This window comes from Lycorma delicatula, chromosome 13 (assembly GCF_047948215.1).
Source record: "Lycorma delicatula isolate Av1 chromosome 13, ASM4794821v1, whole genome shotgun sequence".
Classification (NCBI taxonomy): Eukaryota; Metazoa; Arthropoda; class Insecta; order Hemiptera; family Fulgoridae; genus Lycorma; species Lycorma delicatula.
The window spans coordinates 37,770,092-37,785,416 of record NC_134467.1 but is presented as its reverse complement, the minus strand read 5'-3'; the positions used below and the strand labels follow the sequence as shown (position 1 = coordinate 37,785,416).

Here is a 15,325-nt window from a genome sequence, read left to right as displayed (position 1 = left end):
ACATCACTCTTGTTCCATTAGCCTTTTAGAAAAATTAAGACAACTGTGTTGCTTCAAAAAGGTCCAGGAACCTTTCTTATTTCCAAAACTGAAATCCTCTTGAAATAACTGAAGATATTAAAGACAATCTGCAAAAAAAATACTTCAATATCTATTGTTGGAAATGGCAATGCACTGCGATTAGTGCATCACTTCAGGAAGGAAGTATAAAAAGCTCATTTGGTTTTTAACAAAAAACCAGAAAAAAATTTTGCAGTTTTTTAACAGACCTTATAAGATAAACATTTTTTTAAAGCGATAACCAATACATATTAATTGTGCTTGCATCACATCATATGGAAAGGATAAAGATTTTCTTTCTGTAGCATGCACCACACTTTGTTTTTTAACACACCAATGCGACATGAAATTTGACTTGTACTAGTCCCTGGGCTACACTGAATCACATTATGATTTACTTGGTGTCAACAGAAAAACTAACACATTGTAAATGTGTTTTGATTGTTTCAATAAAGAACCGATTTTAAAAGTTTTTAATTGGCTGAATTTACATTAATTTACTCAAAATTAAATTCTCTACAAGTTTTGTTACTAAATCTTCTGCACATTAATCATATAACAAAGCTACTTTACTACAAACCTAAAAAAAATTTGTTTTTCAACACCAAATTTTGTTTTACATCTGATATAAAACTACTGGAGTTACAGTTCTGGGACTTGTTTTATCTTACTTCCCAGCTCAAGTTACATAAGAAACCATCATCAACTTTATTCCTTAATTTGGGTCTCAAAAATTACAGCAGGGCTTCTTTTTATTAGAAGAGCTGAAATCAAAGTGAAATCTTTAGCTAACCTTAACCCAAAAACAAAGTGTTTCCAAACCGATATTTATATTAACTTTTTTCATTATTTTTACCACTAGAACATGTCCTGAAAGTTTCTCTGTAGGACACCCAGTACAAGAAAAAAAATACCCACCCACAGCAGGTGGCAATGCCCACTAGCTACCAGAGGAAACAAGCATAGTTATTACCAGAAAAGAAGAGATTAATGATCATGTTAACAAGTTAATGAAGACAAGGAATAGAGTAGCTGCATCTCTGCCTCCCATCTGGAGTATTTTAAATTTGAATCCTGATCAAGCTTAATATTTCTTGCACAAAACTCATTACTCACTTAAAAAAAAAGGAAGTTGTAAATGTAATTGAAAAAAACATATGTACTGCCTCATCTGCAACACCTAGTAAATATGAATAGTAGACAGGTTCAAAAACAGTTTAATATAGTCAGTCCTAACACCAACTACACACAAAGCCGTGCTTTGAAAGCTCCTTGAAAGCTTCTCAACATATAAATTCCAGAATGACTGCTAACCTTTTTTGCATTCAGAAATATACATGACCAATTTTATTTATTTTAAAAAAATAATAAAAATGTATGTATATTACAGAATAATCAACTGTACCACCTATCAGATGAAAGATAACTAGGTTTACGTAGGTAGGATTATAACAAGTCACGCAAATCCTAACTGGAATTAATTAAATTAAGTACGCTTTTACACGTTGAAGTTGTCACTTATAAACATGCTTTTACAATAAATATGTTACTTAACAGCCTCATATGTAGTATAATGTACATTATTTAAATGAATTTTTAAGTTACGTAATTTAGCAAATTTTTTCTCACAAAATTTACATGGATAAGGTTTCTCACCCGTATGACTACGTAAATGAACACCCAACTGACCCTTTTGAGCAAAACCACGATTACAAATATCACAAACGAACGGTTTCTCTTTTGTATGCGTACGCATATGGACATTTAGTTTACTTTTTTCTAAAAACGATTTTGAACAGATTTCACAAACCTGCGTCTTTTCGCCCGTATGAATAATCATATGTTTTTTATAGTTACCATAATGTGAGAAACCCTTATTACAAACGCTGCACGTGTAATTCCAACCGGTATGTACTAAACACATATGAGCCTTTAAGTGATCTAAATTTGAAAATTTATCATCGCAGATTTTACATGCGTATGGTTTTTCACCCGTATGAGTACGAGAATGTACTAATAACTGACTTTTACGTGAAAAACCTTTTAAACAAACATCGCAAACATGTTTTTTATCGTTATCATTATGCGCTCTTACATGACGAACTAATGCACCTTTTTGAGTAAATGTACGTTTACACTGTTCGCACTCATACGGTTTTTCTCCGGTATGACTATACATGTGACGTTTAAGATGACTCGGTTTATAAAATACTTTATTACATATATTACAAACATACGGTGTTTGTGCACCAGATTTAATACACATATGTGTTTTTAAATGTTCAAGATGTGAAAAACGTTCATCGCATGCTTTACATGCATAGGGTTTTTCACCCGTATGATGACGCATGTGCATCGATTTTTGGAATTTATGCGTAAATGTACGTGAACAAACGTCACATTTATGCGGTTTTAAACCAGTATGTACACGAGTATGATATTCTAATTTTATACGCTGCGAAAACGATTTTGAACAGACTTCACAAACAAATGGTTTCTCACCTGTATGAGTTCTTTGATGATACACCAATTTATAACGTTCTGAAAATGATTTTTTACATGTTTCACATTCATATGGTTTATCATTCATGTGTATCCGCATATGCTGTTTTAGATTACACGACTGGAAAAAATTCTTATTACATATATTACATGTATGTGGTTTTTCACCGGTATGTACACGAAGATGTATTTTTAATTTTGACGATTGAATAAACGATTTATCACACATTTTACAACTATATCTTTTATCACCTGTATGTGTAGCAATATGCAACGACAAGTAACGTTTCTGTGCAAACATTTTTAAACAAATATGACAAATATACGGTTTTTGGTTTGCATGTACACACATATGTTGTTGTAAAGTACGTTTATCACTAAATTCTTTTTTACACAACTCACACTGGAATAAATTTAAATCTATGTTAATTATCATATGAGTTTTTAAATGATTATCCTGGTCTAATTGATCCACGGAGTCCAATGACGATGACGTAAATATTTTATTACATAACTTACAAATATATGACATAGATGTTGACGATGATGATGTATTTAATAATGGCATAATTAATGATTTTGTTGATGATGAATTCTTGTTCTTTGATGTTAATGATTCAGCGTTATCATATAAATCATCATTTAATGATGATATCTTATCAAAATCCTCCTCCTCCTCCTCCTCTTCTTCTTCTTCTTCTTCAGATTCTTTGTCTTCTTCATTATTTTCAGTTTTCATACTTTCATTAATGGCATTTTCTTCATCCAATAACCTTTCATAAATATTCGATTCAACTTTAATGTTACATTCTTCGAATTGATTTACCGAATTATTTACATTGACATTTTTTGTACTATCAGCAATATTATTTATATTTTTATCTACATCATTTTCTTTATTATTATTATTATTATTTTCGCTGCTATAATATTTACAGTTATCTATAAAACTTTTCTGATTCATTTTTGCAGTCTCGTTACTACTGTTAAATACTTCTGCTACAAGACAATGATTATGATAATTCTTTTCAATTTCCATTCTTCCATTTTCTAATTCTTTATTATTATTTTTTATAACTAATACATCGTCTGTTTCTGTAACATCCTGAAATAAAATGATATAAAAATTAATAATATAAAAAATAACATTCACTATTCTAAAAATAGCTACATTTTACATATCGTGAAAAAAGAATAATGTTTTACAAGAATTTTAATGTTATTTTTATAAATAAGTACAAAAATTGTACAAGAACCCTAGAGGTATTGGCCAAACTTAAGGGACTAATTAATTGTTTATCAAAATAAACAAAAATGTTTATTAAAATCTCATTTTCTATTTTCTCAATTAGTTACGGGTTATACATAGATTTGGATACTGGTAAATATATATTCAGTTAACATCTTTTAAGTTTTCAAGATACTACTCCCAACATTGTTCCAGGTGTAAAAGAACTGTGAGGTTACAACAACTCCCAAGGACTAGTATAATATCTTAAAACTTTATGGTACATTCATAAAAAACGTTTCCTTAACACCCCCTTCAAGAATTAATAAAAATGTATTTTTATTAATTCTTCTCTACCTTTATTAATTCTTTCTTATTCACTTTTTTGTTTCAATCATCCCTATAAAGAAATTCAATTCATAACCAAAAAAAAAAATATATATACATATATACATATATATATATATATATATATATATATATATATATATATATATATATATATAGCAATAATAATGAAATAATTGCATACTTACAGATTCAGTCTTAATTTTGGTGATTTCAACATTACAAGAAGGTGTATCATTCACCAATTCATCCTGAGTGGGTAAACTGTTTTCCATTTTTTTATAAATTTATATCCCTTTAAGATGGTAACTAATTAATAAAACTAATCTGGAACAAACAAAAGTAATGTGAAGGGATTATCCTCAATAAAAAATAAAGTTTAAGTAAACAACTAATTAAAGATAAGAAAAAGTTAAACAAAAGCGAATATGAACTTCTATGTTGCGGTATTCACATTGTGTATCATTTTATTATGAATTTGACAGAAATTTCTTCTTTCTTTTCATTCCAATGTTTAAAATTAAAAAAAAATAATTATAACTATTATATGCTGCAGATGAAGTAATGTACTTACAAAAGCACTTAAGCAAAAATAAATCAAAATTTGAATATATAAAATTTATTTATTTATCAAACATATAAATCACACGCCATCCAGAAATCACAATCCAGAATTAGAGACTCTACCTTTCAGCAGCAGGGATAAGTGAATAGAAATTATTGTTATACGATTGAATTTTTTTTGTTAACATGGAGTATTTTAGTTACACTTATCCATACAAGTTTTTTTAATTTTATAACAAAAAAAACTGAATATAAAATCCCTTTGCTCAATTACTTTTGGAAAAATAATGCTTTGGACATAGTGGCACACTCTAGAGTGTGCCACTTCAACCTTCGACCTTCAATTTTTAAAATTAACAATGTTGAAAAACCAACTGTTGCTTTTTAAAAAAAATTATTGTGTACTTTATTTTCTGGTCAGAATTCCTAAAAGAAACTAGCTTTAACAACACTTCGCTTATAATTATAATCTTATAAAATCAGTTTCAATCAAGAACTTAAAGAACAAGATAAAGTTAAATTGAATAATATGCAAGTGGTAAGAATCATTAAAGAAATGTACGTAAATGATATTAAATGCTTAATTTACTGATGATAGATGGTTACAACAAAGCAAGAACATTAATACCCAGAATAATCGTATTTGAAGTGAAAATTTGCATGTTTTAAGAATCATCTTTACAATGAGAAAAATTTGGTGTGTCAGTTTCTGTAGAAGAAAATTACTGACAAAGTTTTTTTTTTTAACAATACTACAAAATAAATACTTTTACCTGACATATATCTAAATATATGACTCTTTTAGAGAGTCTGATGTATAAGGAATTATAATTTAAACAAAACAATAACACGGTATATGTAACAATCAAACCCTAGATTTAAAAAAAAATTTTTTTTTGCCTAATTTCAACAGTATTATGACCCTCAAGTCATAAGATTTGACTTCATGTCATCAGATTTGATTCTTTGGGACTTTTGAAATGTACTAAAATGTAATATTAACAATCAGGAACTGAAGACCAAAATAAAAAGTGAAATTTAAAAAACAAAGCTATATTATAAAAAGTACCCATAAAACGACTATTAAAATAAAAAGTGAAATTTAAAAAACAAAGCTATATTATAAAAAGTACCCATAAAACTACCCATTTAATATTTTTCAAGATGTATGATTTTTGGACTACCTAGTGTTTACAGACACTTTGCATTATCTGACAAACACTCAACCATATGATTTTTTTTATATCCACTAGATATAAAATGTAGCACATCAAAAGATTTTCTCAGACCTGGCCAATTACCCACACATACTACAGAGATACCTCTAAAGGGATCTAGAACCCTTAATACAGATTCTTAAAAACAGGGCATTACATCAAAAGATTCTGGAGTAAAAAATCAAGGATAAGGAGAAAAAGCAAGTAATGAGAAGTTCACAATCCATTTATAGAAGGGCCAAGAAATCAGGAACTGTGCTTCCTTCCTCCACATAATTCTTAGGCATCTTTACCCAGGATCAGAGAAAAACATTACAAACTTATGATTTTATATTATGTGGTATACACAACAATCATAGTTCCTTCAGCTACTGCAAGCCAGAATAGAGCATTTAAAAAAATATATAACCTCCATAATTAGTCTTCTAAACACATTATAATAATTTTCGATTAAAATCCAAAGAATAACAATCATTATTTCAAAAGAATAACAAACGATCAAGTTAATTCTTTAAAAAGATTTCTATAAGAAAGGTTAGGTTTTAATATTTTAAATAGTTAAAGAAAATAATAATTACTGTAAATTAACTTTTTCAATCCCCGCTATTCGTATACATATCATCTTTCCTATTCTACAAAAACAGTTGAGTACTGTATTTGAACACAAACCGTTCAAAATTAAGTTTGAGAAACTCACAAGCTTTAATAAGGATTAAAAAACGAAAATTAACAAACTGATAACACTAATACCAGATTAAATCACGTTTTTGACATATAATAAAACAAAAGTTTCACTTTTTAAAAACATTCTCTCAAATCTCTATGAAAGACATGAACTGCTTTATTCCGGAACGAACTTTTTCAACACTTTAAATTTATGACATAATTAACAATTTACTTCTAACTTACTCTCATAAACAATATACATGTGCCAATATTATTTACAAATAATTAATACTACATTATTACATATATAAAAACAATGATATACGTATTCCAGAACTGTCAAAACTAACAACATAACCGTAACAACAAATTTCAAGAAACAACAACACGTAATTCGCTGCTTATTATTCAAATTTTATTAGAAAAACCAAAAGCCCTGTTATTGATTTTTATTAATAAAAAAAAAGAACCAAAAACCTTAAGAATAAGTATGCTATTCATTCTTTTCAAACAAAAAAATAATTAATTTACACAACACAAGACAACATAAATTACCCTCATTATTTTGCATTATGTATAATTGCATACTTATAATAATTATACCTGCAGCAAACTACATTAATTTAATATTATGTTCTATAAAAAGGGTAACAATTCAACATATTTAATTTCATAATTTAAAATAACAGTTAAAAATGATTTTTTAATACATTGTGTGTGTGTATATATATATATAATATATTCATTAAACTTGTAATCAAATGTTGCAATTGTTAATGTAAATGTAATTTATGTACTGACAAAATAAATCATCGTTTTATATATTTCATACTTTTTCATAAAGAAATTGTAATTAATTTCATTGCAAGTTGGTATGACATTCCTAAAATTCTTACTTGCTAATGTAGGTTTTGCGATGGCGTTTAATTAAAAAATTGTTAATTCTATTTTCATTAGAAACACTACTTTTATTAGAGTAGTTTTTGAAACTCAATACTGAATTACTACTTAAATACCATAAGTGAAAATACTTCTAATCCCGATTCGGGGAAGTGGGTTTAAAGTCAAATAGTTAATACATGTAATCTAAAAGTTTGTGTTGTGACGGAACGGAACGCAAAAGTGGCGGGAGTTTCACAAATTCTCCCTTCAAATCGCAGAGCCTAGACAGCGCCCCTTGCTGCTGTATGATTCTAGTTTATTTTAATGTTGGTTCTAAGTTTCAAGTTTTGTTATATTTTATGGACAGATTTGTGAATAGCGTTCTCAAACCGATTTCTGGGTCCGACCGCGGGAGACTATGCTTTTAAAACCTGTGCTCCCGACGTAATTCCCTTTAAGACCGTCCACTAAAGTCCTTTCGGTGCTAACGCTTCATAGGCTAGCTGGAATACGACACAACGGGGCCCTAATTTTTTGGAGTAAGCAATTGCTAATTTAATTAATTGTAAGTTTTTTTAAAGTATGGATAAAGGAGATCTTCATCTACTTCTTCGGAGGCTGCCCTTCATGTTGCTTCTCTGCTGGGCTCCTCTTCTGGACTCCAGTACGTGACGGCGGGTCGCGTAGTGGGTCTTTTTTCTTCTTCAGATGACCTCTTCTTTTTTCTTTGGCCTACACTTTCCGAGACTAGGCAGTAATCGAAATTACATGCCAGTAACCATGCTGTTCCCGTGGCCCTGAAGGACTGAACGGGGAAAGAAAGTGCAGGTTTCTTCGTTCTTCTATACTGTTGGTGGCTGCTAGGTTCATTCCCTCTTCTTTCTTCTTGATAGGAAAGGAAAAAGGGGAACTTACAATTGGGATAAAACATGATTTGCAATCGTGGTTTGGGAACGGCGACCACCTTTTGTCGAAGAAGTAAGAGCGGATTACTCATACACATCAAATAATAAATCTTCCAGACACATGTGTGTGCAGGTAGGGTTTGGTGGGACCGCATGGCAGCAATGAAGAAACTTGGTGTCGTGAGGACACTAACTTTAAATTATATCATACATTAATAAATAACAAAAAGATTAAATATAAATATGCCCACAGATTATCTTATAAGTCATGATTATAAAGAAAGCTTCAAATTGTACAATTACTTTAACAATGCTTCTTTTTAAAATTCTAAACTTTTCACCCATGCACAAAATGTTAGAACTTTATGAAAAAAGGTCTCGTGAAAATTTGACTAAAATTTGTGACCGACTTCAACAATATACCTTGCATAAGGGTGCAACATGAAGTGCATGGTAGTGCGCTGTACTCGTTCATTTACATTTTCGTCCGTGAATCGTGAATGAAAATATCAGTCGCAAAATAACAAGCAAATTAAATTTAATAAAATATAGATTTCCAATCACTCTTGCGGTCGTCATCTTCAGTGATTCACATTATATTTAATACATTTGAATTTGGTTCAGTTTACCGTTTAAAATGTTAATACTGTAGTTGTAAATAACTATATATTATTTATGGAAACCTAATTCTAACAAATTAAACATTTACAATTAGACATGCCTGCTAAGTGATCTATATGAGCAAAACCTACTTAGGGCTACACTTACCTTAGTCCTACCTTATTGTAAAATTACACTATGACGAACCTTAATTACCAGTTTTTGTGTTGTTCATAAGAGTTTCTACCATGGCAGTTTTCTAAGTGTTAAAAAATAACTAGTTACTGGTAGCTTTGAAACTAAAAATTAGGCAAGATGTCTCTTTATTGGACTTGTGTAATAATATACAGCCTGAAAATAATTTTGATGTGAATATTCAAGAAATCTATTAGGAAAACTTTAAAGAGTAACAAAAATGTATATTCCTTCATCCAATGAATCAATCTCTTTATGCCACATCTCTGCAATAATTTTTCGTGATTTTATCTAACTGTAAGTTTCTTATGAATGAGCTTTTTTAAAATGGACAGTTGTTTATAGAGCCAACCATAATAATAATAATAAAAAAAAAAACATAAGTAATAAAAAATTTAGCAGTTAATAAACTGTTAGTTATTAATGCACATATTTAGTCCAAAATTTAATTGTAATTTTAGCACAAAGCTCAATTTATAAGTCAAAATTATAAGTAAAATAGTTAGAAAACTTTGTGAATGATGTATTACTTGAAATCTGAAATCAGTGTTGTTGTGGTTTAACAGGTAGGCATCTCTTGCTTGAGTGGAAGAATCTGGGCACAGCCCACCGAGTTGGTCTAGTAGCGAATAACTCGTCATTACAACTCAACTGATTTCGAAATCTATTTTCTAAATCTAGTCTGATTTTCAAAGTAGAGAGTTCTAAGGTTCAAATCCTAGTAAAGGCCTACTTTTACATGGGTTTGAATAATAGATTGTGGATACCGGTGTTCTTTGGTGGTTGGGTTTCAATTAATCATACATCTCAGGAATGGTCAACCTGAGACTGTACAAGACTATATCTCATTTACATTCATACATATCATCCTCTGAAGTAATACCTTATGGTGGTTCTGGAAGCTAAACAGAAAAAGAAAGAGGGAACATGATCAGACACATAATTTAACTGGAACTTTTCTTCCATTTTATAGTTTTTTATGTTTATTTTACTCTTCAGTTTGAAATAAACACCGTTTGTGTTTATTTCAATTGTTCAGATGATGTAGGTATCCACAATATTGATCTCTATACATTACTTAATTCCATGTATGATATAAATTGATCAGATAAGTGTGCAACAGGTCTCAGGAATATTTGTACCTCGTACTCAGCTTCCTTCACCAATTTTACTTGTTATCTGATACGACTAATTTTAATAATGTTTTTGCGCAATTGTACAACCATACTGATTTACGTATGTGATCTTATATTTTTTTAATTATATAAATTTGGTTACATATACGTTGGTGCCACAATATAATAACTATAGCGGATCTGACACAAGTCAATCACAAAGATGATACATGAATGCCTTTATGACTGGAAGAAAAGAGTGAAATGTTTTCTCACTAGCCTCTCCAGTGAGAACTAAATATGATGATATAAATATATAACAACATAATAGTAAATCTAAAATGCATCATATATTCAACTATGAGAGTGACACCTTAATTTTGTTCACCAAAGGGACTGAATGTTTAATAAACATGATTATTTTCAGAGAAATCAGCTCAGACTAGTGTCATTCGTACCAATCTGTGTCAATTTATCCATATCAATCAAGAAAAATTGGGATACATAGTTTAAACAATATGAAAATTGAGCTATTTATAAAATAGCTATAGGTGACATCAGTTATGGTTACTTTTTATTTATCAAACTTAAACTAAGGAAGATTCTCAATTTGACTTGTATGGTTTTTTTTTATTCTATGTCGAAGTTCTACTCTCGCCAAATAGGCAAACTTTGACAATGATTTTTTATTTATTATGTAGAGAACGTTCTTCTGGCGGTGTTTTTATAATTTTTTTTGGAATTAATAAACAGAACATTTTTTAAACTGAAAAATCATATAGTCACAGATGACTGAAGATATTTTTAACTTTTCACAAAAATTTAATGAAAATATTTTGCTACCAAGAGATACTTGATTACAATTTCTTACAAAAATTCATTCTCTATTTTCATTTAGAAGCAAGATCTTATGAACAGCTCTTTTTATTCATATGAGCAACATTTCTTTTTTTTAATTGTATATCTCAAAAAAAAAAATAAAATAAAATAATTTAAAGCATACTGAAAAAGTATTTTCTTTTAGTTTGATGCATGGTTTTTAATTTATTATATTACCATATATTTACAGTTTATTTAATCCATTGGTCAAAATGTCAAACCTGACCAGTATTAGAATCCAAATAATTTACGATGAAAGGCATGACACAAGTTATACGAGGGTTATTTTTTTTTCAAGGTCCGATCGGTCACGAAATTAAAACCACAGTAAAAATAAAAAATTTTTGTTTGTAACAAGTAGTTAAATAGTGACGCTATTTCTCTACATAGTCGCCACTTCGATTTAGACATTTGTCGTAGCATGATACCAACTTTCCAATACACTTGTCATAGAATGGAGCCGCCTGTGTTTTCAGCCATGTTTCTATGCTGGTCTGCAGCTCGATGTCTGTGCCAAAAATGTTGTCCTCCTAGTCAGCATTTCATGCGAGCAAAGAGGTGAAAATCGGATGGAGCTAATTCTGGGCTGTATGGTGAGTGATCAAGCACTTCCCAACAAAAACGCTGCAGGAGCTTATTTGTTACAGCTGCAGCGTGCGACCAAGCATTATCATGGAGAAAGACAATGCCTGATGACAACATTCATCTCTGCTTATTCTGAATTGCCCTTCGTAGATGTTGAAGAGTCACGTAATATGAGGTTGCAGTGATGGTCGTGCCACGTTCCATGAACTCCACCAAGAGAAAATTCCGGTCCCAGAACACAGTAGCCATACACTTTCTGTTGGAGAAGGTTCACTTGAACTTCTTCGGTTTACTGGGAGAATGACAATGCATCCACTGTTTGGATTGTTCTTTTGTTTCTTCAATTTTGAAATGGACTATGTCTCGTCCCCTTCGACAATTTTGTTCAAAAAATCTTCTCCTTCATAGTGGTAGCGCTGGAGAAACGTTAGGGAGGCGTCCATTCTCATTGTTTTGTGATGGTCGGACAGCATCTTGGGAATCCATCTCGCACACAGTTTGTGGTACTGAAGTCTCTCACTCATAATGGTGTAGAGAGCTGACCTTGAAATTTCAAGAAACGAATCACTCAATACAGAAATTGTGAACTGACGAATTTCTCGAATCGCCTCATCCACTCGCTCAATGAGATCATCGGTTGACACTCGCTTCCTTCCATTAAAAATGTTTTATTTTCACTGTGGTTTTAATTTCATGATCGATCGGACCTTGAAAAAAAATAACCCTTGTAGTTGGTCCTACTGGATCACCAGTTAAATAGATGGCACACCTACAATATATAAACTCCCCCCCCACCCAATAAAAATACTACCAGAGAAATTTAAAGAAATAGTCCATGAGAGGAGATTGATTTTTATAGACTTCATTTAAGAATAAGTGATAAAAGAATTCCCATGAAAATCCTGCTTTTGGATAGAAAGAAAAACTAAAAAGATACATTCAAATAAGTTAAAAAAGATTTAAATAAAGCAGAAATAGAAAATTCTGGTAAATAAAATTGGGAATAAATCAAGAAAAGATTAAAAGAAATCTCCAGGAGAGTTTTTCTTTAAAGAAACTCTGAAAACAAAAAAAGAGTACTAAAAGAATAATTTAAGACAAAAGCCAATGAGACTTATAATTTATTGGCCGGAACAAGAGGGTTAAGTATAGTACACAGTTGATCAGAAAACAAAATGACACTCCTTTTTAAACTACACTTAACAAGATAATGCATGTTGTATGCATTTAGGAACATACTGCACAAGATAAACTTTTTAGGGGGTTTCAAAAACCCCCTAAAAATATCACAGATAATACAATTTAATCTAATTTAGAAAAAATACATATGACTAACATTTGCTGAATACATTCACATCAGTTATAGATTAATTTTTAGAAAATGAGAAGAAAAATATAACATCTATACTTATAAAAATAGTACCACAGTATAATTCATGTGAATTCTTTGTAACGGCTGATATTCTTTTAATTAGTTATTAACAACATGCTGTAATTTGTATTGTATACATAAACTGCATTTCTTCCAGTTATACAAAACTCATTTTTAGATAATATTCCATCATTAAAAAATTGCTGCTCTAGTTTTCATAATTAACAATACACATTATATTTGTATATAAGATATACAAAACCAGAGCCCCATAGTATCGGGTCGGCATTGGTTGTTTTCTGCCAGCACAGCCGAGGCAATTCTCCTTGAGTGAATCCATGTTACGCCAGCTCCTACTGTAGGCCTGCTGGCCAAGGCACTTGAAGTCCAACAAGCTGGGGTGGGAAGGTGGTCTCCACACCCAGTGGCTCCCTTGATTGGCTGGCCAAGCCTGCTGTTCCGATCGGGTCACTGGCAGCTGCCAGGAGGTTCCATGTTGGGTCGACCAGGGAACTTCATCTTCAGAGTGGCAGCTTACGACAGAATGCTCTTGCAATACTGGGATCCTTTCTATAAAGCCAACCAGCGCTTGGTGAGGATTGTACTGCTGTGTGGGATATTAGGTGGTTTACTGGATAGGTGGAAGCGGGGCGCTTGTACAGGCATGAAGGTATATTCAAAGGATTAAAATGGGGTAACATTAAATTTTACTATTTTTTTTTTTTAATTTCTCAGTTACAAATGAAAATATCAACTTGATCCATGAGAAGATCCAAAACCAATTTCTAGATTTTTTTTTAAATTCGACCTTAAAGAGGTGAAAAGTAAAAAAATTTGAACGATTGTGAATTTTCCCCATTTCTGAAAAAAAAATCTGATGTTGAGATCATATGACTTCTTTGTACGCCTTTGTGTATTATATATACACATTTTTTTTTAAATTAAAAGTACATAACTTTTTTTCATTAATAACTTTGATTTTTTTTTTGTTATTGTTATTGAATTATTATTTATCACAAAACGTTTTTACAATCAGAGGTTAATAATTATTAATAAATCAATATATTTATATTAAAAAAAAAAGAAGCTGAAATTTGAAACGAACCGATGTGGCTTCCCCTTGTAAAATCTAAATATTTCCTTAATTAAAATTTTATTTGACTATAACTCTGGAACCAATGAAAATAAGTACCACTTATAATATATCTTTGGAAATCTTTCAATGAGGGCTTCCTTTTACTTCATACAAGTAAAAAAATATATATACAGTAGTGAAGATCTGCCGGTTAAAGCACAAACTTTAATGAATTGAATCGATGAACTGCGAGTCTCTATCACTGTGTGAGCTGGATTTGAACTGAATGATTCAAATCAATAAAATAAATAATATTACAAAAACAATATAACTAAACCTTTAGATTAAATAAATTTAACAATAACGGTTATCCTGTGCAGACTGCAAGTCAGGCTAAAGTGGTGAGGTGGGAGGCTAAACCAATCATCATCACTAACTGGTAATAAATAGGGTGCTGCTGTTTTGGGAGCGCTGTTACAATATAATGGTGCTCTTATAACATCTCTACAAACAATTGTCCAATTTTCAAAATTCAAGCTCTGCAGCCATGGTGAAGGCCCCAATGAGACCGTGTTGGCTTTGGGATTCACCTGGGTTGACCTGAGTCCCGAGGGTCCAGATTCTGGCTATAGGGTAGCTAGTATGTTATAATTGTGAACAATATGCAACTACATAACCCAATGAAATGAGGTGTAATCTTGAGATGTATGGTTAATTGAACCCCAGCCATTAAAATACAATGGTATCCACTGTCTAAATTCAAATCCATATAACTTACCTTAGCTGACAATAAGTAGTTGAAATTATCTTTAAGGTACATAAGGAGTACCTTAACTAAAAATATAACTACCTTAACTAAAATTTACAGAACTTTCAACTTAGCAAAGAAATGATGATTATAGCTAGACCAACATGGTGGATATTACTTTAAATATAATATAATTTTGATAATAAAAATGTTTTTTGATAGAAGGTCATATTGGACTCAATTTTTTTTTTACTGGACATTTTGTTTGATCTTCGAAATTGTAGGTTAAATCTATTTTCTGTACCCAGTCAGCCAAACCTTAAAATCAGCACTCTTTTCACTATATTTTATAACAATCAACATTTTTACTTTATTTACAATTTT

At 30.7% G+C, this 15,325-nt stretch overlaps 1 protein-coding gene across 1 annotated transcript; it reads right to left on the bottom strand.

Annotated features, from left to right (window-relative positions):
* Positions 1–643: 643 nt before the first annotated feature.
* Positions 644–7,072, bottom strand: LOC142333669 (uncharacterized). Its single transcript, XM_075381076.1, has 3 exons — positions 6,829–7,072; positions 4,327–4,465; positions 644–3,667 (listed from the first exon to the last, which is right to left on the bottom strand). The coding sequence occupies exons 2-3, from the start codon at positions 4,411–4,413 to the stop codon at positions 1,607–1,609; spliced, it is 2,148 nt and encodes a 715-aa protein (XP_075237191.1). The 5' UTR covers positions 4,414–4,465; positions 6,829–7,072; the 3' UTR covers positions 644–1,606.
* Positions 7,073–15,325: the final 8,253 nt, after the last annotated feature.